General features: G+C 42.5%; 1 protein-coding gene across 6 annotated transcripts in view; it reads right to left on the reverse strand.

The window, feature by feature from the left end:
- Nucleotides 1–25,122, reverse strand: part of CDH11 (cadherin 11) — an 89,122-nt gene that overhangs the window by 21,084 nt on the left and 42,916 nt on the right. For 4 of the 6 annotated variants that reach the window (XM_077786249.1, XM_021534737.3, XM_077786250.1 and 1 more), the window contains 4 exons: nt 6,160–6,555; nt 3,911–4,205; nt 3,036–3,155; nt 2,468–2,635 (listed from right to left, as the gene is read on the reverse strand). In XM_077786249.1, the coding sequence (XP_077642375.1) occupies nt 2,468–2,635; nt 3,036–3,155; nt 3,911–4,205; nt 6,160–6,387 (811 nt within the window). In that variant the 5' untranslated portion in view covers nt 6,388–6,555. Of the gene's footprint in view, nt 1–2,467; nt 2,636–3,035; nt 3,156–3,910; nt 4,206–6,159; nt 6,556–8,801; nt 8,813–17,412; nt 17,491–25,122 lie in introns of those variants that run through there. The other 2 variants (XM_021534739.3, XM_021534740.3) reach the window with 2 other exon arrangements.

A 25,122-nucleotide genomic window follows, 5' to 3' on the forward strand; every position in this document is an offset into this window, starting at 1 on the left:
TCTACCCCTTGTCTCTCCCCTCCCCCATCTCCTCAAGCCTTGCCATGTGCTGGCAGCTCCAAGCAAGACCTTTCTCCATCCCTAATAAACCTGATATCCTAAGAGCAGCCTTCAGAGATCTCTTGTCTCCATTCATCTAAGCCGTCCTGGAGCACAGCATTCCCTACAAATTTTATACGATTTTATGCCAAACAATAAATGGCTTTCCCACGGCAAGCCCCAGTAGGAAAACCATCTCCAAACATCCCACCGGTGTTTCCCTGGTTATTCAGGGACACCAGAGGAGAGCAACACTCTTCCTGGATAAATCTCTTTCTAACAGTTGTCCTTTAGGCAATACTGATTCCAGAAGTTTCCCAACTCCCTCCAGAGTTCAGATAACATAACCTGATCCTAAATATATAAATCTATGTCAACATTTTCTGCCACATTATCAGCAATAATAAATTGGGGAGGAAAAAAAAAGGATGATAAAATAAAAAAAATCTCATTTGTTCCCCTTTATAATTGCTCTTTTTTGCTCCATGGGCACCGTAGGAACATTAGGAGACTTACACGAGGCAGGGGCTTGGCTCATTACCCATTGTGAGAACCCCAGCCTTGCTTTGGGGCCTCATGTGGTGGTGAAATTCCTCCTCCAACCCGTGCTTCCAAAGAAAAACTCTGCAGGCTTTAGCTGTTCGTTCTCAAGGCAGTTTATTGCTAGTTATCTAACAGATTATGTTCTTGGACTGCAGCTATTTGATCAGCGGCCTGGGTAGAGGCACACACACACCCTGACATCCTCTCTATCTGCTGTCTTCTTCGTCTCTCTCTCCGCCCAGGGCTGCTGCTATCTTTTATAAGATATATTACGTATAACATGTTTACAATTATTCCCCAATACCTACTACCTACATTGCCAAGTGTTTTTCTACTCTAAACCAATCTGTGAGTGCCAACATCACCAAGAACATGGAGGTAAGGAAGAAGAAGGAGGAAGAACAGGATCAGCCCACTTTCCTCCATCTTAGAACTTCTGACCCCCATGTACAAAGTGAAAACCCCCCTGTACAGGTGTTAAAACCCCCCTGTACAATACTAAAAAAATTTCCCCTCTACTTTGTAACTACTTTTACTATACTATCTAACCTTTTGTGATTGCTTGTTCCACCTCCAAAGTTGGTAATTCATTCCATGGCTCAAACTCAAAATCACAGCTGTTTTTCAGTTGTCTGCCAGGGTCTAGAATGCTTCTGACCAAGGCCTGGAACCTCTAAAAATGTCTGAGAGACATTTTGAGTTCCCACAACCCATAAAAACAATTGCCACATGTCATTGAAATAGGTCATTAAATCCAGTCACAAAGAACCCAAAATTTAAGTATATAACTCATTAACAGCTTGAGCAATGAGCATTAAAAAAAAAAATAAAAGTAAAATAAGAATGAAAATATCAGTAATTTGGTTGTTTATACAGACAGCTAAACCTTGGTTTTGAGTTACAAAACATTCCCAAATCAGATTTAACCTGGGGGTGAATGATTAAGTAAAGGAACTGCTTTTGGGCATTTCTGATAATTTAATGTGTTCTTGCAAAACACTCAGTGAAGGGGCCATAATTTGATGGAGTTAACAAAATGTTGAATACTGGTGTCCCAGGTTATGATGTGGAGGGAAAAATGTTTGTTTGTAAGGTACATAAACCCTGATTTTTTATGATTTAATAATTTTATTTTTGAAGGGTAAATAATGCTGACACAGATTTTTGCATTCAGCTCTTGCATGAGAAGCCAGGGAGCTGCAGTACTGGAAGAAGAGCTGTTAGAGATGTTAGAGGGATGGCCATGGCCAGGATATGTCAGGGTCAGAAGTGCTGCTTAGAGGAGAAACATGGTGGGCTGAGATGGCTTTGAGTGAGTTTGCAGTGCACTCAAAAAAACCCAAACCCACGCAGAGATGAGCTGCAGAACAGATGTGTGGGCCCACTAATGTACTTCTACCCAGCTGTGAAGACTGGGTCTGGTAATGTCAGCCCTGATTAATTTTATATGTGAAAAGTAAATTGCTCAGGTATAAAAAAAATGCTGTATTTGACCTCCATAAATACACTTCAGCAATTAAAAAGTAATTGTGTTACATTTAGTTTGTTTTGCGATGGTAAATATGCGTCTTGAAGAATGTATACATGTCTCTCTGTTCATGTAAGCTATACAGCATGGCCCAGTAGCTTCAAAAATGAAGTGTAGGGTCAGAAATCTTTGCAATTTAATGCTGGCCCTAAAAATGTCTCACTTTGCAACAAAAAGCAAATAATCCAGACACTAAAGTTCCATATGTTACAACAAAAAATGAGTAACTAATACTTCTTTATTCACGTATGGTGCAATAATCCATCAGTTATTGCCTCTTCAAGCCTTGGGTACATCTGATATTTCACAAACATGGGTCCTGGCAGGAGATGGGAGAAGGATTTTGTTCGTACTCACTCTGTGGGAACTTTGGTGGGTTGTCATTGACATCTGTAAGTGTAATTGTCACTTTGGTTGTCCCTGAGAGGCCTCCCATGTGTCCTCCCATGTCCTTGGCCTGTATCACCACGTGGTACTCCTCCTTGGCTTCTCTGTCCATGTTGGGAAGGGCAGTTCGGATGATTCCTGCAGGCACAAAGGAAGGTGGCATGCACAGATTTAATGAAAACCTGGCTGCTGCATTTGGAGTGCATTAAGCACAGCAATATTTGCAGGGATGGTGGAGGTTCTGCTTTCTCTGAGCATTGCTGTGAGGAAAGCAGCCCTAATCTTCCACACAGAGGATAGGCCTGGAGAATTACAGCTGAGCACAGAAACAGCCTTTTAATCATCACAGCATACAGAACACACAGAAACAACATCAGCTTTCTAGTGTAGAAGCTCCAGCAAATGCCAGGAGACCAACCTGCAGCAGAGCAGGAAGCTTTGCTCAGACACAGCAGCAGCTGTGTCCAGTCAGTATGTTCAGTTCACTTCGATGCACTCTGGTCGTGAGGTGCCACTCAAAGAAACGGTTTAACAATACCTGTTTGAGCCTCCACCGAGAAGTAGGGTTGACCTTCAAGGATACTGTAAACCAATTTGGCACTGTTCCCATAGGTAGGGTCATCAGCATCTGAAGCTGTTACCTGAATAACTGATGTACCTAAAAATGGAGAGCAGAGGAGGAAGAGTCTGAGGCAAACACATCTGTAAGGGCCATGCAGAGATGCTTTCAGTCACACAGGAGAGCTGTTCCTAAATTTTTTTATTTCCATGTTTGGTAAATAAAAATCAAAATTACTTGACAATTTCTATATGACAAAATATACTCATATGATCTAAAAAGGTCTGTCACCAGCTGTGATGTGGATTAATGTTCTAACCAGTGAGGATATAAAAGTCAGCAGTCACCCTGCACCATTATGGTTTTTTCCCTCAGTAGTTTAAGCCTTATATTGCTTTTGTCATTAGACAGTCACACAATAGAGTTTTCCTTTACATTTTTCTCAGTAAGTTTCAGACAAATCATTCCTGTAGAAATCTCTGAGACAGATACAAGCCCAAATAGGAGATGAAAATGGAATAGATGGTGAGGCAGTAACTTCCCGGCTTTATTACACAGCTCTGCCAAAGGAATGATCTTTGTGTTTACCCCAGAGGATTCACAGTCCATAAATTCCAGTGGACTCTTATGCTCCTTTCTAGGAGGAAAAATAGTTTGATTCTAAGAAGGTCTCCCAGTTAGGAGCTGTGCAGGGTTTGATTTGGCAGCAGATTAAATACATCAAATGAATGATGGCTGAACACGAAAGTAAATTTTACTTCCCCAAATCCTTGACAAAAGGAATGAAATAAAGCTAAAATGTCCTGATGGTGCAGTACCTTCCCCACAAGGGCAGTGCCTTTCTGAGTACTCACCTACATTTGATCTCTCGGGCACATTGGCATGGTAGTTTTCATGGAGAAACTCGGGCGGGTTGTCATTTATATCTTGAACTTTGACAATGAATTCAGAAGGGGGTTCCAAAGGTCTGTTTGTGTTCCTGTCCACAGCCTGAGCTGTCAGGGTGTACTGAGCTCTCTCCTCCCGATCCAGTGTCTTGGTTGCATGAATGTTCCCTGATTTGTCATCAATAACAAAAATGATTCCTGCTCCTTCACCTGAGAGAATGTATTTAATGTTTCCATCTCCAGAATCAATATCTGAATGAAGCTACAAAAGGAGAAACAGACACACCTTAACAAGAGAAAACACATTTCCTGGATGTGCTTGTAAAACAAAGAAGTGAAGGAAATTGCTATAATTTCACAGTTTTCAACAATTGTGGCTTCCATCAGTCATTAATCCACACTCAGGGACATGCTGTGACCACAGGCACCCTGCCTCCAGGGCAATGCAAGCCCAGACATGCCTTCTGTCACATGCAGGACTCTGCTAAACCCAAAATTTCAGATCTAAGGAAGAGGATATACAAGAAGATGCTTATAGCAGGTTCTTTATTTGCATGAAGTTGGTAGGAGTAATTTTTGCAAAGATTTTGTACACTTCAGTGAACCACGTTCTACTGGGTTGCATGTAAAAAGCTGTTAAATGACAAATAGGATGAGTTAAGTGATAAATGAATGAGCCCAGCTGTGCCCAGGTGTGTAAGAAGGCCATGGGCACCCTTGGCTTGTAGCAAGTACAATGTGGACAGCAGAAGCAGGGCAGTGACTGTCCCCTGTACTGTGGGCACTGCTGAGGCCACACCTCGAAGGCCGTGTCCAGTTCTGGGCCTCCCCATTTGGGAAGGACATGCAGGGGTTGGGGGTGTCCAGGGAAGGGAACGGAGCTGGGAAGGGGCTGAGCCCAGGAGGGGCTGAGGGAGCTGGGAGGGGGCTGGAGAATCCCTGAGGGAGCTGGGAGGGGGCTGGAGAACCCCTGAGGGAGCTGGGAGGGGGCTGAGCCCAGGAGGGGCTGAGGGAGCTGGGGGGGCTCAGCCTGGAGCAAAGGAGGCTCAGGGCCCTTGTGGCTCTGCACAGCTCCTGCCAGGAGGGGACAGCCGGGGGGTCGGGCTCTGCTCCAGGAACAGGGACAGGAGCAGAGGGAACGGCCCCAGGCTGGGCCAGGGCAGGCTCAGGTGGACTCCAGCAGGAATTTCCCCATGGAAAGGGTGCTCAGGCCTTGGCAGGGCTGCCCAGGGAGGTTTGGGGTGCCCATCCCTGGAGGTGTCCCAGAAGGGCTGCAGGTGGCACTCAGAGCTCTGGGCTGGGGACAGGGTGGGCATCGGGCACAGCTGGGACTCCATGGCCTTAGAGGGCTTTGCCAGCCTGAATGATTCTGGGATTCTGTGTGATTCTGATTGCCAACTAATTTTTAATTACACCCTCTCTAATATAAAAGAGGAAACAAATGCTTACTAAACATTCTTAATTCCAAAATCTGTGCACATTTCAGTTTGATGAATGAGGGAAACATTGAACCAAATTACAGATTTATTGATTTTATATTGACAGCTACAAATTGCACCATTTTAAACCAGAATACCCAACACGGTATTTGCTGACACTGATCCTGTTTCTCTACTCTTTTTGTGCTGGGGTTAAGTCAACACCATTCTGCTGCCCATTTAGAAACTGGCAAATATTCTGGTTTATTTACCTGTTTATATTTTACTAGTGTTAGACAATAGCAGAATAAAAAAAATCAGTCCAGGATATGTGTACATACACACGTACACGCAGATATTTACCTTCCTCTATACATAGTCCTCAATATATTTAATTGTACTGATAATTTGAAAATGAGAGGATAAAAAGATACCTATTTTACTGAGTTAATGGGTTAGACATTCAATTTTTAATTGCTGTCTTTAAAGACTTGAGAATTATATTCTTGAGACATATTTTTTCTCCATTTGTTGGTGTGGTTCTTGCTGCTTTGCTGAGTAACTGCCTGCATACCATTCAAGGACTGCTGAGGTCAATGGAAATATTTGTATTGACTTAGGTAGTATTTTGCTTAGCAAAACTGAGCTACCAGAAAATGAAGAACCAGCTTATACAGCACAAAGGCAACAACAACAACAATAACAACAAAACCACAAAAAAACCCACCACTAAACCACCTCAAAAAGAATAAAAATTAAGAATATTAATCAATGGCTGAAAAAGGAATTCTTTCTTACCCTTCCTACCAGCACAGGATCTGGTCCTGTGTACTCTTCTATAACGAAGAACTGGTTCCACACCCAGCCTCTTTTGGAGCGGTGCAGGACTTGTCCCTCCTTGCCCTTCTCGTGGTGCCCGTGCAGCGAGGGCCGGGCGCGGCTGAGGTGCTCCATGGTCAGGCCGTGGCTGTAGCACAGCACCCCCAGGCAGAGCAGAGCAGCGTGTAAACAGTGGTCCTCCTTCATTTTTGGTTAGTGTGTAGGCACAGGAGTATCCGAGATTCTACCCCTTCCACCTTGGAAGTCAGAAAGTCTGGAGCCACTGAGGAGTTTCAGACCAACCCTTGTGCACATCGGATTCCACCACGCATTAAACACATCACCTTAATGCTCTGCAGCTTCCCAGCTCAGTTTCTGGAAGAAGGGAAAATGGAAAAAATCATCAATTCTTTGAGGACCTTGTAGGGTTTTTTATTTAACAAAACAAAACTAAGACTGCAAAAATGGTATATATCAAGATAAGAAGACTAGAATGAATACATGAATGTTGATGAAATCCTGAGTAATGGTCAGATTTGGTGTTTGGCTGCATGCAGCTGCCACCTTGCAGAATCTCCTGGCTGGCTGGTTTGGCCACTTAGTGACTGGAAGTTGAAGGCTGTCTTTCATATTTTCTCATGATCCTTTCAAATAGATTTAGCCCAAGATGCAAGGTAACTGTAGAAATACCTAATTTAGACCTTATCCCTCTTTAGAGCTTAGATATAAGCCTTAGATACAAGATGCTAAGGCAGAGGTCCAGATATAAGGGAGATCCCAAGACTTATCAGAAATGCAATATTTCTCCACCAACCGTTTCATGATCAACACATCCTTGTGCTGAACATAACCATCCCTGTTTTTTAATGGGCAGAAGCAGGGGCTGGCAGGCCTCCAAGGAACTCCAGTTTGGATTTAAACCCTAGAAGCACCTCTGAGGATCAAGGCACCATCAGCACTGATTGCTAGTGTGATGCATTCAGATATTTTTGATAGTATAACAATTGATTTAACTATTTGTTTTTACTTTCCCTGGGTGTCAAATTACCAGGATTACATTGATCTCCTACTTTCTAATACTTCTTAAAACACTAGGTCAGATTTAATATTCGAGGGAGAAATAGAATTATACAGTGGAACCTGAACTAAGCAGTCCTTAATCCATCATAAAGGCCACTTTCACTTATCCCTGGGTTTTCCAACATATTCTCCTTGAATCTTTACACAACAACAAATTTTTCAAGGTCCCTAAAATGTTTGGTTAATTCTTGGTGTGATTCATTTTACTCTTCTGCAAGAGTAAAAATCTTGACATTATATTTATACAGGCAAATGTATAAATATGTACCACCATCAACTGTAAAACAGAATGATTTTTAAAGGTGAAGTAAGGAGATGTTAATGGTATTTTCAGCAGAGAAAATGTGAATATAGGCAAAAGCTTGAAGCTAAGCACATTCTGTAACTCCAGCCAGAGACAAACATCTCACTAGTCCCAAACCCACTAATTTAGGGTTGTCTTTCTCACATCCTGAGCAGTCATGTCCTCCTTACATATTCTGTTTACAGTTACATAAAAATACATTGGCTGACAGGGGTTCATGAATAAGGAAAGACATATTTTGGTTTATGTCCTGGTTTGTAAGATAAACTTGTATTCTATTTGCCATCTGTTGGAGGTTGGGCAGGTTTGTTATCTCTTCCAAGAACAATGGTGTGCTCCGAAGAGGTAATCGTTTGTTAATGGGCCATTGACTGACTCACTGCAGGGCTGGTAACGTAACACCATCCCATTGTGAGATGCTCCACCCAGAGGGAGAAGCCAAGCACTCTTTTATTGGATAAAAGGGGTACCTTTTGGGGGACAGAGCAGCTCTCTCTCTTTGCGGGATTCCCAGAGAAGCAGCTCCTTCGGCGGGACTCCCAGAGAAGTGGCCCCTTCGCTGGATTCCCAGAGGAAGACCGGCCCCACTGCCACCAGATCTTCAGAAAAAACTATACCCTTCTAAAAATCACCACTTCAGATGCAATTCATCAGCCACTGCAAGAGGAGCAGCTTCATTTCAACTGGACTGCTACCAACACCCCGACTCCTCAGGGTGTCAGGTTGTGGACTTTATCACTAGTTCTGTTTGTACCAATTGCATTTGCCTTTTTAAATTGTTATTTAGTTTCTCCTAGTAAAGAATTGTTACTCCCATTCCCATATCTTTGCCTGAGAGCCTTTTAATTTAAAGATCCTGGTAATTCGGAGGGAGGGGGTTTACCTTCTCCATTGCACCGGAGGCTTTTTCCCTCCTTCACAGACTCCTGTCTTGTCAAACCAAGACAGTTTATTTCCTCAAAAAAATATCAGTTTTCAATTTTATTATACTGAAAACTGAAATCACCTCAGTTACAGCACCAAACTGGCTCCAACATAATGAGTGAAATGACATTCTCACACATAAATGGAAATATAGTATGGTTTTCCCAAGCATATTTATTAAATAGCTTTGGTGTATCCATTTGACTTTTTCCTATTGTTACATGATGACACATTACAGATTACTCATGGATTACAGCATGGAACACATAGAAAGGAAAATAATCCCTGTGATTTTGCTCAGGAAAATTCTTACATTTTGACACAATGTACGTATGTGAAGTGCGGGGCATTAGGTCTGTGGTTTCTATTTCATGTCTCCTTCTTGCTGAGGGGTAAAAACAACAAAAGGCTTAAATGGTATGAAAATGGAGATTACACCTCTTTTGGATGCTTGTTTTGCACCCATCTTTGCATAGGGAAAAAAAACATGGTTGGGATTTGTGTTGTTGGGATCACTCATGTGCAGTAGTTAGAGGGGATTGGGCTCCTGGAATGTAATAAAGAATCTACATACTCTAAACATTGAATAGGAAAACATTCCTGGACAGCTGTGAATTTCTAAACCTGCTGTGAAAGAAAAAAAAAAGGTAAATAAACTTCTTATGTTAATAACTTGGGGTGCATTTGAAAATTAAACTCACTGATAGTCATTCATCTTTAGCATCACAGAATTATGTCAGCTACAGAGATAAGTAAACAAATCCCCCCACTCTTCTGCAACTTCTCAATACTGTTATGTAAACCAGTAAACACTTTTTAAAGCTGCTTAACCAGAATGGCAGAGCCAAGCAGATACACACACTGCTTATTATCAGGTATTCAAGTGTGAAGTGCTGGAAACAAAATGTTAATCACAGATCCATGCTTATTTACTAACAAGGATTTAAAGCAAAAATTGTTATCTTTTGTTTTATCCTGCATATGTCTATGTACAGAGATGAAGCAATAAGGCTCCATGTCTTCATCCTAAAGAAAACTCTTTTCTCTCACCCATCACTTTAGAGAATCCCAGAATCTCAGCATGGTTTGGCCTGGAATGGACCTTAAAGCCCCTCCAGTGCCACCCCTGCCATGGCAGGGACACCTTCCACTGTCCCAGGCTGCTCCAGCCCCAGTGTCCAGCCTGGCCTTGGGCACTGCCAGGGATCCAGGGGCAGCCACAGCTGCTCTGGGCACCTGGGCCAGGGCTGCCCACCCCGCCAGGGAACAATTCCTAATTCCCAATATCCCATCCAGCCCTGCCCTCTGGCACTGGGAGCCATTCCCTGTGTCCTGTCCCTCCATCCCTGGTCAATTGTCTCTGTCCAACTTTCCTGCAGCTCCTTCAGGCCCTGCAAGGCCACACTGAGCTCACCCCAAAGCTTCTCCTCTCCAGGTGAAAAATCCCAGCTGTCCCAGCCTTTCCTCCCAGCAGAGCTGCTCCATCCCTCTGCTCATCCTGGTGCCTCCTCTGGGCTCTCTGCAGCAGCCCCAGGTCCTGGCTGTGCTGGGCCCAGGGCTGGGGCAGCTCTGCAGGTGGGGTCTCACCTGAGCACAGGGTCAGAGGGGCAGAATCCCCTCCCCTGCTGCCCATGCTGGGCTCAGCCCAGGGCAGGGGGTTCTGGCTGGGTCAGGTCCCTCTTGGGCTAAAAACAAGTCCCTCAGGCTGTTTGTAGCAATTGATTCTGTTTTGGGTTGTAAAGGCAAAGGGCTCTGTGCTAGCAGCAGTTCCAAGCTGGCTCTTTAGGCAGTGACCCCCAGGTAAGACAGGCTGCCAGGAAAGCTGGAGCTGCAATAATCTGTCCCTGGCCTCCTCATGCCCCTTCTCCCCTCCTGGAGTTCATGCTCTGCTCGCTCACATCGTGTTCACTCCAGCAGTAAAACCTCTGACTCCTATCCTCAGAAAACCTAAAAAAGCATAAACCAACAGGCTTCCACTGAAGGCTGTGAAATTACTTAAATTCACACCAGCTACAGTCTGGATTTTCATAAACTACTTGTATGCTAAAAGACAAGGTGCACAAGATATTCTTAAGTTAAAGCTAAAATAAATTTAATTTAAAAATGAAGCAGTAGCTTTTACAAAAAAAAAAAATCCCAAAGCTTTTTTCCTTCATTTATTTTTCAAACTATCTATTTTAAACATTTCAAATATTTCAACGTTAACTCAGCTGCTGAAAGCCTACTGTTTCCTTCTACTTCAAGCAGAAAACATGAAAAAACAGCTAAACAATTTATAACTCAATTCCTTTTTCTCTTGGGGAAAGATACCTCATAATCCTGAGACTTTGGAATACAGATATGAGGATGGCAGTTGCTGCAGCTGCTGGGCTGCTGCTCCAGTGAGCGTCTGAAAATTCTGAGTGCAGTACTTGGATTCAGGCACTGCACAGATTTGTCAGACTGATTTGCCATGAATGGTTGCAGCCTTTTTTATAAGTCACAATCTTTGTGGTATTTGGGATCTCTGTCCATAGGTTATAATCCACAACTGCAGAAAATCCAGTCTCAGTGAGCAGTTGACGAAACTGCAGAACTGCTGCTTTTAGCTGGGATAGAGTTAACTTTCCTCCTGGTAGCTGCTCCGGTGGTGTGTTTTGGATTTAGGAAGAGAATGATGCTGATAACATACTGAAGTTGGAGTTGGTGCTGAGCAGTGCTCTACACTGAGTCAAGGACTTTTCAGCTTTCAGCAGGCTGCATGGGAGGCACCAAGAGCTGGAAGTGGACACAGCTGGGATAACTGACCCAGCCTGGTCAGAGGGGTATTCCAGACCATTCCACTGTGCTCAGCACATAAACTGGAAGGAGCTGGCCAGGTGTCTCTCAGGAGCTGTCTGGGCAGAAGTCTGTTAGTGGTGAGCAACTGCTGTGTGCATCACTTGTTCGGTGTATTCAAATTCTTTCCTTGTTGTTATCACTATTTCCTTCCTTTTCTGTCCTATTAAAGCGTCTTTATCTCAACCCATGAGTGTTCTCATTTTTACTCTCCCAAATCTCTGCCCCATCCCTGGGGAGTAGTGGAGAGTGAGCAGTGCCTGTGTGGTGCTCAATTGCTGGCTGAGATTAATTGACAAACATCCTGGGGTTTTTTTTGACATTATTTAGAATTGCGCAAGATATAATATTGAAATCCCAAATTTTCCTAACAAATCTGTAAGAAAAGCTGTTTCTCTCTTCCTTGAGCATAGTGGATCCCAAGTTTCATAGAAACATAGAATATCCTGAGTGGGAAGGGACCCACAGGGATCACCCGGTCCAGCTCCTGTCCCTGCTGACCCCCAACAATCCCCCCACAATCATGGATCCAGCCCCTGTCCCTACCCAGACCCCCAACAATTCCCCCAGGATCATGGATCCAGCCCCTGTCCCTGCTGACCCCCAAGAATCCCCCCAGGATCATGGATCCAGCCCCTGTCCCTGCCCAGACTCCCAACAATCCCCCCAGGATCATGAATCCAGCCCCTGTCCCTGCTGACCCCCAACAATCCCCCCAGGATCATGGATCCAGCCCCTGTCCCTGCTGACCCCCAACAATCCCCCCTGTCCATCCCTGGTGTCCAAAGGCTCCTGGAGCTGCGGCAGCCTCGGGGCCGTGCCCGTTCCCTGGGCAGCCTGGGCAGTGCCAGCACCTCTGGGGGAAGCAGAACCTTTCCCTGCTCTGCAGCCTGAGCCTGCCCTGCCCAGCTCCAGCCGCTCCCTGGGTGCTGCCCTGGCCCAGGGCAGAGCTCAGAGCTGCCCCTGGGGAGGAAGTCTCAGACTGCTCTGGCTGAACCAAGATGGACTTATACTCAAAAGCATGAATTCCATTAATATCTTTGAGCTGTATACATATGAATGTTGGCGATTTTGTTAGTGGCTCACCACTAACAGAATAACAGCGTTATCAGAGGTAAAGGGTGAACAAGAGCTAGTCAGCTACCATACAAGGTCTGATCTCATTAGCAATGCACATGAATGCAGTGAAATATCATTGGATGCATGCAGGACAGAGAAATATTTTAAAAGTCTAGTCCACACTCTGAAAAACAACCTGCATGAGGAGGTGTATACGAAAATGTCTGCGTAGAAATAAAATGTGTCCCTAAATTGTGAGAACAGGCCTGCTGGGCATTTCTAGCTGCACAGACAGCCTGGCTGTGCTGTGTGCTTTTAGTTGTTGATGCAAACCTCACCAGTTTCAATTTTAACATAAGAAAAGTCTGTTCTTTGACTGTTAGAAAATAACACCCATCAATACTCCTAATGGAAATACTCCATTAATTTAAGAATTCAATCGAGAACACAACACCTGAAAAATAATATATCCATGTCCACGTGGAAACTATATTGCATGCAGCCACTCTGCAAAGTCAGTGTGCTCCACACAGCTTCACACAGATCTGAATGACTGTTCCAAGATATCAACAGTGAAAAATGAAGAGGCGGCAGAGATAATTTCAATGACAAGAGCAGTGGCGGAAGTGAAGTCTAGCCAACTTTAAATTCCTTTCATTATTTTTATAGCAACAATAATCCCCAGCATTCATGATGATTTCCTGTGTGCTATAAAATGACCATATGCCAAATTATAATAGACTAAACAATTTTTTCTGGTTTGTCTAGGCCATAACTTCTGGATGATGCACTAAAATAGCAATTGTTCTCAGGAATACTTGGCAGAAGGCAGCCAAGATCACAATGTTTCTGCATAATAATGGATGATTATGTTCTGAAATGTTTTGCAAAAGTATCATGTAAATATAGCAAACTCCCAGTCTAAGTGAGATTTTAGCTGTAATTAGAATTAGCTGAAAAGATGAAGGATTTATTCTACCATAATTTTTATATCAGACAAGGAAATGAATAGCTTTTTATGGACAGAATAAATATTGGATCATATTAGTTCTGGAGCTGAGAGTGTCTGTGTTTTGGGCAGAGAGGTGGAGGTGGGGCACAGCTGGAGGAGCCCTGGGAGGCAGGGAGGGACCTGCAGTGTCCAAGTGATGTCCCCAGGTGGGCCGGGACCTCTCCACATGGGATGAGGCACTGCAAAGCTCCCCAGAACTTGTACAGATTCCTGCCTCTGGCAGTGGGGCTGTTCTGAGCAGCCCCAGGGCTCTCACTGCAGGGTTTAACCTCAGTGCTCAGCACAGAGTGTGTACCTCCCCTGGACACTGAAACTTCCATGAACCCATGGAAAACGAGCAGCTCCCATGGAAAGCAGATCTCCAGATCCAATAATCAGTCGAGTCACACTGGTTAATCTTTAGGGTATATCACAAATTAACTTTGGGAGTTTTTAATAAAACACACAAGGTGAGGGATGTGGAAGAGTTCTGTGCACAAGGGTTTCATTCCTCCTGTTCATTGATGAGTGTGGGAGGAGTTCAACCTGCCATGGATCTTTATCCTCCTGCAGATTGCTCCATGCAAACCCTTGATGCCTACCAATTTTCAAGAAATTTGGTGTATATTAATAAGAAAATATTTTTGAAGGATAAAAGTTATTGTTGAAGAAAGCTATTCAGCCCTAACCAGGCAGTCTCCCACAATGAACATTTAATTTCATTTTTTTCTCTTTAACAACATGTTGTTGTCTTCCTTGAGTCACTTCAAGAAAATGACATAATAAAGTAAATTGATAGCCTATTCCTTATTGTGTGTAGAACAAGAAAAACCACCAGGAATCAGAACCTTGCACATTTAACTTAATTCTCTCCATTAACTTTTGATTTTAAACTGTTCTGCACTATGAGACCAATGTTTGAATAGTTTTTAGCTTGGACTTCATGACAAACTTGTGCAAAAGAAGGCCTTTCATTTTATTTACACAAAATAACATTATGATATCAAGATCTACTTTGCAGCACTTTCAGTTGCACGGCACATATGGCAAAGCCAGTTCTTCAAATAAAACCTTTAGTCCTGAAAACAACTGAAATTTTAAATTCCAGGTGTGCTAAATTTGGACAAGACTCAAATGAGGATTATTGCATTTTTCCACTGTTACTAGAAACCAGGCTGAATTTACCCTTAAGCAGAATTAAGGGAGGTGCAACACTGCTGTGTCAAATTTGCAAGGCCTCCTTTAAAAGGAGAGCTGAACTGGGAGATGAGGCAACATCAGCTTTCGGCTGTACCCCGGCAGTTTAGGGCTTCCGGTGTATTTCCAGTCAGGAAATCATCCCACTGGGTGGCAGGAGTTTTGCTTCCTCAAATGAGCCCCTTCTCCCAGGGCAGCAGTGGGACACAGCACCAGCACAGTTCCCTCTCGCAGCGCCAGCACCATGGGCCCCACTCATCATGTGTGAAATAGGAAAATTAAAAACTGAAGGACTCCATCTGCATGACACTGATTCCATGCCTGTGAGCAGCCCCAGAATCTGGTCATGTATATCTGGGTGTGCTGGGAATCAGGCACCAGGAGCATGGAATGACAGGACAACTGATAGAGAGAAGATTTAGAGCAGATTTTAGGGAAAAAAAATTGTTCCCTGGCAGGGTGGGCAGGCCCTGGCACAGGTGCCCAGAGCAGCTGTGGCTGCCCCTGGATCCCTGGCAGTGCCCAAGGCCAGGTTGGACACTGGGGCTGGAGCAGCCTGGGACAGTGGGGGGTGTCCCTGCCATGACAGGGGTGGCACTGAATGTGGTTTAAGGTCCCTTCCAGCCAAAACCATGCTGGAATTTTTTAATAAAAGCCAGTGTTCACTGGTCTCATGTAAAATGTTTTGTTTAGATGACAAGAGCTCTGATCTCTACACGTTCCTGCTGTATATGTGGGTGGTAAATTTCATTTTTCCTAATGTGTGATTTCAAAGCAGACCAGCAGCCAGTAACTCCTGTGAGCCCCTCTGCAGCTCTGGGTCCCTCTTGCTAGAGGAGCACATTCCAGGCCTCACTGGACAGAACAACAAAAGCCCCTCAACTGAATGCAAATTAATATAAAGTTTTCTGTGCCATTCACAAAACATAATTAGTCTTACGAGACAAAAGTATTTAGTCCAGAAAAGGAAATTCTTCATATTTAAGGATACTTGGGGGAAAAAAATTCACTTAGTTATTGCACTGAAAAATAAGAACCTCACAGTTCCCCAGTTCATGTTCTATGTTTTGTATGGGAGCACTTTAAACTGCAATGTAAAGGATTCAAATTTGAGACTGCAGTTCTTCAGACATAAGTGTATATATAACTTTATCCATAACTTTATATTTGGTGAGGAAACAGCCAAGATTCTAGAGGTATCCCACCACAAAGGAGTTCTAGGTCATGGCAAGATTTGTATGCACTAAATACAGAAGTGAAATCTTTTCAGAACTGGTGATTTGCATCTTGACAATAGAAGGAGCTTCAAAAATGCTAAGCAAGTTTTGTAGAATACTATTCTGAATTCTGTAGAGTCTTATGAAAGGAAATCTTAAACCTTTGCATTTTTAAAATTATGTTTTATAGCACTGTATTGGATTACTGAGATGTTTAAAGACAAAATCCCCAGCTGCTCCAAAGAAGAGTTTTTTCCTGCAGCAGCATTGAGACTCAGCATTACAAAACCATAGAAAAAGCCAGAAAATGATAGCCCGTTGAAAGCAGAAGTCATTGTGCAAGAAGGAAGAAGAGAAATAACCTCCTGAACAGTGTGATGTGCTATCTGTCAGCATCTACCTCTGAATCCATCATGGAAGGAGAACATTTTCCCCAAGCTTTGATTTAATTTGTGCTCATTGGGGAAGGGTGAGATTGCTTCTTGCTGTACCTCATATAAAGCAGGGGAAAGCAGGAAGACAACTTAGTACATTATGGAGTGAATGACACAGAAATAAGCCTGAGAGAGTGATATTAAAAGGCTTGGGAAATGAAAAATGGCTGTAAACAGAGTTTTACATTTACTTGCTGCCCTGGGGAGATCCACTTAAGATAAATGTGACAGAGGCTGTCTGGTTTTAAGCATAAACTCTACAGGAACACAACCAGCATAAGAAACACAGTCTTATTAAAGAACATGGTGATTGATAGAGTCATTTCAAGTGATGACTAAGCTTTTGGTAGAGTTTATTTTAAATAGTAATTGCGTTCTTGTGCTTCTCAGACAAACTAGAATTCTCATAATTCCCTGGATGATCCAAGGCCAGCGAGGCTGAAGCCAAGCCCATGCTCGTCTCAGTCATTTTGTTATTATGTAAGTGGCTATCTATGACAGCCTGAGGAGGACACAAATGACAACTAAAGTCAACTTACTTGCAACTACTAATGCTGTATTTACATGCTAAACCAACCCTGAATATTCTTTCTGCAGGAATTGATATGTATGAATATCTGAATAACATTTGTGCTGTGACTGATAGACTCTTTGTTTTGTGCCAGAAATTAGACAGTAAATCAAGATTAAATGGTGAAAACCTATCAAAAACTAATGACTGCAGGCAGGTCTATTGAGCTCCCAGACCAAGGCAGACAGAATTCCAGCCAGCAATCCATTTCTGCTCAGATCCATAATCTCTTGCTGAAGGGCTGGCAGCCCCCTCAGGAGCAGAAATCTAAATTCATTCTGTGATTCTGCACTTACAGCTTCATTTCCAGAGGCAGCTTCAGCAGTGCTGCCCAAAGGCTGGACTACTAAAGCATCCTGGGTGGTCTTTGTATGGCCAGTGCATTCCTCTACAAAACATTCTTCCACTTTGTATTTAATCGTACCGGACTCCTCAATCCCCTTGTCCCCTTCAGTTTGGTCTCCCTCATGCAGGAAAGTTCTTGATGAAAGACTTTCCCATCATCGTGACTCATTTAGAGAGGTTCACATTGCAGGCCCTGGAACATTTATCTTTATAAAACCAACAAGTTAGGGAATTACTGAGAGTTCCCTTTACAAATAGATTTGCTAAAAAGAGAAAGGTGAGAGCTAAATTACCAATCAAAAGCCTTCTCCTTTCCCCAGCTTTCTTGGAGCTGCAGAAGGAAGAGCTCAGATGCTTTAGCCATGCCTGTGGAAGGTTCTTCTTTTGATAGCTTACTTAACTATTCCAGTTTAGTGCAGATTTCTTCCATAAAGAGCATAAAAGCCACCTTGAGATTTCTGAATGAAAAATTGAATCAATAATTAATTTTTGCCTAGACAGAGATTGTCTGTGAGGAGACCAATTTTGGCTCAAAAGTATAACAACCTCAGAATATTCAAACACATTCCTAAAGTAGCCTCAGTTTGCACTAATAAAGGAGACCATCACTGTTTAAATACCTAATGGAGGCTACAGCTGGAAAGACCAAATCTTCACATTTCTATTATTATTTGTGACCTATTAAATCACAAGATTGTAATTAAAACAATGTTTGTATTAGTCTTTTTCTGAGATGTCTTGCTGTAATTAGTCACCATAGAATATTTCCACTTAACCTAAAAAACCCCGAGTACACAAACACAAATGAAACACCACCTTCATTAAAACAATTTGGCTTTCTGATCTGCTCTGAGCACAAATCAGAGGAATTATATGGATTTTTAGGGTTCATAGGCTGTAAGGACTAAGACATAATTTCCAACTTTTAATTGCAAACCCAAAAATCCAGCAACAGGTGGTAGGATGATGCAATGAAATGCTAAGCATACAAATAAATACAATAATAGCACAAAAAGACAGACTGGTGTTAGCTTGCAATTAAAATCTGTTTTTTATAAAACTGATCCACTCAAAAAAAAGAGCAAATGATTCAGCATATTTTTCATAAGCATAACTCATTTTGAGTTAAACCTGTTCATCACATCTCTTTAACTGATCACATGAACCACAAACACATCCCAGACCTGGCTTGGCACTATTTCTGACCTGTAATTACAGATGATGGTGGCAAAACATTTCATTTCTGTTCCTGTGACAGAACCAGTAGCAACAACAGATTTAAAGTAGTGCCTTGCTTTAGCTGGAATGATGTTTGATGTCATTGTTATCATGCAGAAGATGCAAATTTTAGATATCCGAACTGATATTTCACAGAGCTTGTAGTGGAAAATTGGCCCAAAATGGGCATTTTAAAAATTGGATTAGTGATAGTCATAGCTGAATCTATGAATCAACTTTATTAGATGTATTTTGGAAGTGCATTAGGGATTTTGAGGCTATAAATACCTTTTGTTACCGTTACTGTGGTGCCAAGGGCAAGCCTTGGCCTTAAGAGTACAATCCCCAGGTCTGGCAGGGTGTATCTGCAGGTCCTAGAACACCAACCTCATTTCTCCATCTTGCACCAGCAATGTCTCCTTTAACCAACAGGAGACTATGAAAGTACTGGAGTGGGAATGAGCCTGTGTCCAGTCAGGTAAAGCTTCAGCTTCCACATCAATAACAACTTTCGCATTAATGAAAATCCCTGAAGTGCCCTTAAAAATCAATCTGGGGAAAAGAAAGGGAAACTGAACATTTGGTAGGTGTGCTGGATTGAGAACAGTTTACTTTTTTGATGAATTGACCTTAATATGAGGCAAGTAGAAGGGAAAAAACTATATTTATATAGGTGAAAAAAATCCAAAAACCTATTATTAAAAAAATGCCATGCATGTACATATATACACATAAAAATACTGGAAGCTCCTTTCACCAGAACAGGACTAAGCATTTTTTTTTCTCCACATTACACATGCCCTTACATTCAGCATATTTTCTACCAAAATATGCTTTTCAAAATGTTGCCAGGGTATATCACTATTTCAATGCAACCAATTTTTTTTGAAGTCTCCCATAACAGTAATTAAATAAATTGCTCTTGGAGTAATTATGTTTTTTTTTGGTTTTTTTTTTTTTTTCTCGAAAAGGAACTGTTAGGTTAAAGAGAGATGAGAGAGTCTGTCACCAAACTCTTTCTAGAAATCTTTCTAGAAACATTGGTGCTTGCTACATTTATTGGAAGAATTATGGAATACTTTAAAACTTTGGACCCATTTTAGCTTTATTAAAAGGAAATGTCAACTTTCCAGCTGAAATAAGCACCAAGCTAAAATGACTGCTGACAGTCCTGGGAGTGCAGAGAGAAAAAAAAAAATGGAAGTTGTGTCAATAGAAAGCTTTTAAATTCTATGTATTAAGTCCAAGAGCGCTGGTGAGAACTGGAAGGCCAATTGCAGTGTTAAAGCAAGTGGATGGTGAACAAGATGAAGGGGATGGAGAGCCCAGGGCTGATGACCCAGTGGAGGGCACAAAATAGAACAGTCCATAAATCCAGCCTATTGGAGCCCTTGGAGACTGGGCTCCTGAGGTTGGGGAGGTTCTGTGTGTGGCCATCCATCAGCTCCAGTGCCTCCCTCTCTGCTCTGGGAATTTGACCAGCCCTGATAGAGGAAAGCAAGACTTTCACAGCTCCACAGAGTTTCCAAATGTGTAATTTTATGTTCCAGCTGTACTTTGGCTTTGGCTCCAAGTCAGGCTAAAATTTCTAGGTGTAGCATGTCAAGCATCTCATGAGTTTTTGGTTTTTTTTTCCCAGAATAAAAGTTCTTTTACCTTTGCTAGGGATTCCCTTTTATTTGTGGGGATTTGGTATTCATCTGATAAGCAGCATTGATTTCAGAACAAACTTAGCTAACCCTCACCTTGTTCTCTGGCTTAGTCTGGTACCTCAGACTTCTGGTAGTATTATTCACATTGCAAAGAACATGGAGCTTTCAATTTAAAGCTTTTCTTTTAATTCCTCGGCTCTGTTTTTCTTTATCTATGATACTGAAATGCCCATCCTCCTTTTCCTTTAAATCTCTCTGGTATATGAGATAATATTGCATAAGAATAACCCACATGGATAAGTATCTGAATTTCTTTATGGAGCCTTTACCATATCCAACCCAGGGACAGTGACACAGTGTTTGTCTGCAAGCTAAACTTCTACTTTCTCACTGCTTTGAAGACCCAGAGACAGTGTTTTTCAACTTAAACACTCACAAGGGTGAGCAAAAGGACAATAAGAAATAGCTTCCTGGAAATCCAGTGGTCAGAGGAAATAAAGAACCAGACAGGCACCAGCTGGAGAAACTGACTCTGGGGATTCATCCAAGAATGGGGAACATCTTTCTGAGCAGACAGACATATTTCTTGTTCCAATGGATGGCTGACAGGGTAAACATTGCTATAAAAAACTTAACATGATCTTTTTTTTTTTTAACTCTTTGTGTGAATTTTGCTAACCCCTTCTGGCTTAAGCTTCAACAAGTGAGCTTAGAGTCAGACCCAAGGAATGCCAGATCCTTCCTTATTATAAGCAGGAAGAATAATTATGAAGGTCAAGCACAGGCACTTGTATTATGTTTGTAAACACTGCTTTAACTAAACCAAACGAATGATGGTGTAAGAATGAGATTGCCAATAGGAATATTTACTAAATGCTTATTTAATAACTGGGCTTAAATAAATAGTGTGAAGCATAATTTTCCACATGTTAATGTGAACTTTTAACATTTTCAGCCCCTTGTAAGCCCTTAGGACAGTGTCACCATCACTTGTGACATGCCCAAGCTGGAGTGAGCTGCCAGCACAGGCAGCAGGACCCATCTGGACTCTTAGGCAGCATCAGCACCACTTTTGGCCTGCCCAGGCTTTGGGTTTGGTTAATTTATTTGCCTGTAAGAAGTTATCTAACGACCAAAGGGTCATTGCCTGTTTTTCTTGGGCTTTTTGCTTCACTCAGGATGGCTCCGTGCTGTAACACAGTGGGTTTATGTGAATGTTTGAAATGAAAGGGTAAAAATGACAATGCACTGGTCCATACACAGTGAACTACCTGTGCAGCCAGAAGACAGCAAAAGAGGAGAGAGGCGATGTGGAAATTGGAGAATAGTGGGGCTGGAAACTGCTTCCCAAGGCTCAGCTGTGGAACCACTGCAGTCTGGGAGCTGCACAAAGCTCAGAGACAGCACAGGGAGCAGAGGGTGCTGTTCAACACACAGAAAATCACCTTTCACAGCAACACAGGCTGCCATGTGCCCTACAGAGCCAAGGAAAAAGTGCAGCCTGAGAAGCAGGTTTGCAAATTTAACAGTGACTAGAAAAATAACATGCTAGAAAGAGAAAAATGGCTCTGGGTCCAGGGAGAAGGATCCATCCCTGAGTTCTCTGCAATAAGGTCCCACCCCCATCCTGCCTCAAGACCTTTGCCTGAGGCAGAAGGTGGTTCCTTTCCACCAGGAAAAGTCAGGGACTGGGAAGCTCCTGTGCACCACTTTTAACTGTACATAACCTGTGTAAGGGCTCAGTGTGGCAGAACTGATAATTCTCTGGTTAGACTCTTTAGAATTTAGGCCAACAGAACATTCTTGGTTTTTAATTTCTGTCCTTTTGGGTTAGATGAGCTCAACAAGGTGCAGCAGATTAAACTGATGGAGACTTCAATGACCCTGGACTGAGACCTGGATGTAGCTCCACAACTGCTCAGAGGCAAAGCTCTCAGCTGGACAAAGGGCAGTGTGTCAGCCCTGTGTGAGCTGTGCAGAGGAAACAGAGGGAGCAGCACGTGGGGAGCAGAGGTAACCTGGATAACCCTAACCCAGCAAAGCACCAGCTCTTGCTTGGGAGAGTGGATTAAAAAGTCATTGCCATTCTATTCTTTGCTGGTAAGTTTTCCCACTGAAACAATTAATTATCTCTGTATTTGTTAAATGTAAAGCAAATCAAATTACTACAGACCTACAAGGAGAAAAGTGGTCATTCCATTTGTTGAATACACAACTTTGGTGTCATTCTGCTGATGCTGGGAGCAGCAGAGGGGTGATAACCAGTGAGTCAGTGGCTTTACTGGGAGAGAGCACCGCAGTCTTTGTTGAACTGTCCTTGGGGTGAGCCTGTTCCTAGGATGGGGCTGTTCTCTCCTGGGCCTCACACATGGCAGAGGGGGACAGGAGACACAGGCAGCACCTTTGGGCTCATGAACAGGACAGCAGAGCAGTGAAGGCTGCAGCTGGCTCCCAGCCTTGGGATGAACAGCTCATTAGTGAGTGCTAAATGTTTGTGTGAGCACATTTCCTGGAATAAATAGGGAATATCTTCTACCCTGCATGCTGCAACTCACACATGCTGCCTGTAGTAAGAAAGTATGAGAATAGCTTGGGAGGTCAAGGCACAGCCTTTGGCTTGGTTGGTTATTTTTGCTTCAGTGCAGCCCTGGCTCACAAAACATAGCTGATGGCAGGAACCCGAGCCAGGACGGCCAGGAGGCCTCTCACAGTGGCCGGGCTGGGCAGCTTATGTAATCGGCTTTTCTGTTTTGCGGGGAGAGATGGGAGAGTTGGAGGCCAAATGGCCAAGTTCTCCTGTAAAAGAAGGGATAAATCTGCAAAAGTACAGGGGGCCAGACCCCGTGACCATGAATATTCAGTATTTTAGGTTGTTGTTTCTAAAAGAAGATTGTGTTCATAAACAGAACCAGAAAATACCCTTCAGTGTCAGTCCTGCTTTAGATTCCAAATGTAATGTTGGCTCAGACTTCCCCTTTCCTGGCCTCTCCCATTATCCCATTGAATTCATTAGGAGGTTGTGGCTACTGGCCAAAAGAAATGGGTAATGCATCCCAGAGCTCATATTCTTTGAAATATCTTCTGAGACAGGAATTTGTAGCATCAATATAATGAAACTCAGATTGTAGCATTAAGGTCTGAGTCTGTCTGCTTGCCACACATACCAGAATGATACAGAAAATTTGAGCCATGGAACCCTGAGGAAATTGGGGAAAATATGCACTCACATTTAGAGGGAGGCTTTAGGACTTTGTTGCACCAAGTCAGAGAACAAGTTAAATCATGTTTAAGAACAGCCTCAAGCAAGAGAGAAATCACACACATGATGCTACATAGGTATCAGCAGCAGACCTGAAAGAATTGCCATAGAATCACAAACACTTTTGCTTTGGCACACTGAATTTAGCAAATTTAGCCTGGTCTAGAGGAGTTACTACCTTAGATATGAAAAAAATAGGATCAAGTCCTGACTCCATTCTCATTTTGTCCCTCCTGATTGTGACCAGCAGTGAGAGGGTTACTTTTTTGCTTTAAGGTATCTGTTTAGTGTGTTGTAGTCTATGCCATTCTCTTTGATGTTATGTTTATTCTTATGTATTCAATGATTATCAATTGGGTGTTTTCTATCCCAAAAAAATCCACATTATTCTCCTGCAGTAATTACAAGTATTGCTTTTATAGTCCAGAAACTGGACAGCTTTTTCCTGTAAAGGAACAGGAGAGACTTCACCTAAAACCTTGGAACAAACCTTCATTTATGTGACAGGGGAATCATTTTTATTCCACTACATGAATTCACTGAGCTGCCACAGGCCAGTCATAATCTGTTATTGTTTCCCTACAACCTTGTACTATTAATTTTTCTTTTTAATGAACTGTCCAGTCTAGTTTAGCTGTGGAAGCTATGATGGAGCTGCAATAGAAATGGTTTATGTCATGCCTTTGTCAAAAAGCTTTCCCCTACAGCACCAGAACGAAATTGAAAAGCGATTTTAAAATAAAAGTAACTGAGTGGTTGCAAATGCAGGTTGTCAGGAATGGAGAGAGAAAAACCTTTGCAATTACATTAGATTTTAGCAATCACTACTCGTGTGTCTTTATTAGTGTTTACACAGATGAGGAAAGCCACAGAAACTGCATCTGCTGCATGGTTATATCAGCAAGTGTTCCTGCAAGATACATTTTTAGGAAGTTTTTCTTCAACTGTGACTAACAATGTAGTAATTGACTGGGTTAAACACATCAAAAGAATTAAATACACTAAATTTTGATTTATTTTATGGCATGCAGAAGATGTCAGGTTTTGAGACATTTTTGACAATTTTTGAACAAACTAACATCTGAGCAGAATTCAAATCATTTTTATTGCATATGAAATCTTGAAAGGCTGAGTGTACAGACATCTTTTCGTATGTAATATATATGTGAAAGGCAAACTATTTAGTTTTCTCTTGGGTTCATTTTTCTAGCCCTGGCTATGTGTATTTTTTCTTGGAGACACTATAATATAAATTTTAAATATGCTATTATTCTCCTCCTCACCATCACTATTAAAACACAAAGTGAGCAACTATATATATATATATATACACAGATATAAATGTATATAGGTATACATGTGTGTGCATATATACACACTGTATATTTATGTATTTATTGTTAAAGCTGACAACAGTTTTATCCACAAATTCCCATTAAAATTGTTTCAGAAAGACTCTGGTTTAGCTTTTAATTCTCACTTTTCACCTTTGAAGCAACTGTGGAACTTTTGCCAGTTCATTTTATCAGAGCACGATGTCCAAGTATTTGAGGTTATTTTGACCCAGAAATGATTGGCGTTCTGGGGAGTTTTTCAGCCAATGGATCAATCTTTTAATGTCCTTTCTCCTCTGCTGGCCAATCTCTACAGCCTGTGCAGTGCAAATTCCTTAGGGAATCTCATCCTGCTGGGGGGGGGGGGGGGGGGGGGGCGGATTTCAGGAGTTTCCGGTTCCTTAGCCCAGCCAGGCTGCTCCAGATCCTTCTCCAGAGCTGCACCCTGCAGCCCAGGCATGGCTGGGATTCCCCACAGAGCTGGAAAATGCAGGGATGAGTCTCTGATGACTCAACTGTTTCAGGATTCAACCAGGAACA

This window comes from Lonchura striata, chromosome 13 (genome assembly GCF_046129695.1).
Source record: "Lonchura striata isolate bLonStr1 chromosome 13, bLonStr1.mat, whole genome shotgun sequence".
Taxonomy (NCBI): domain Eukaryota; kingdom Metazoa; phylum Chordata; class Aves; order Passeriformes; family Estrildidae; genus Lonchura; species Lonchura striata.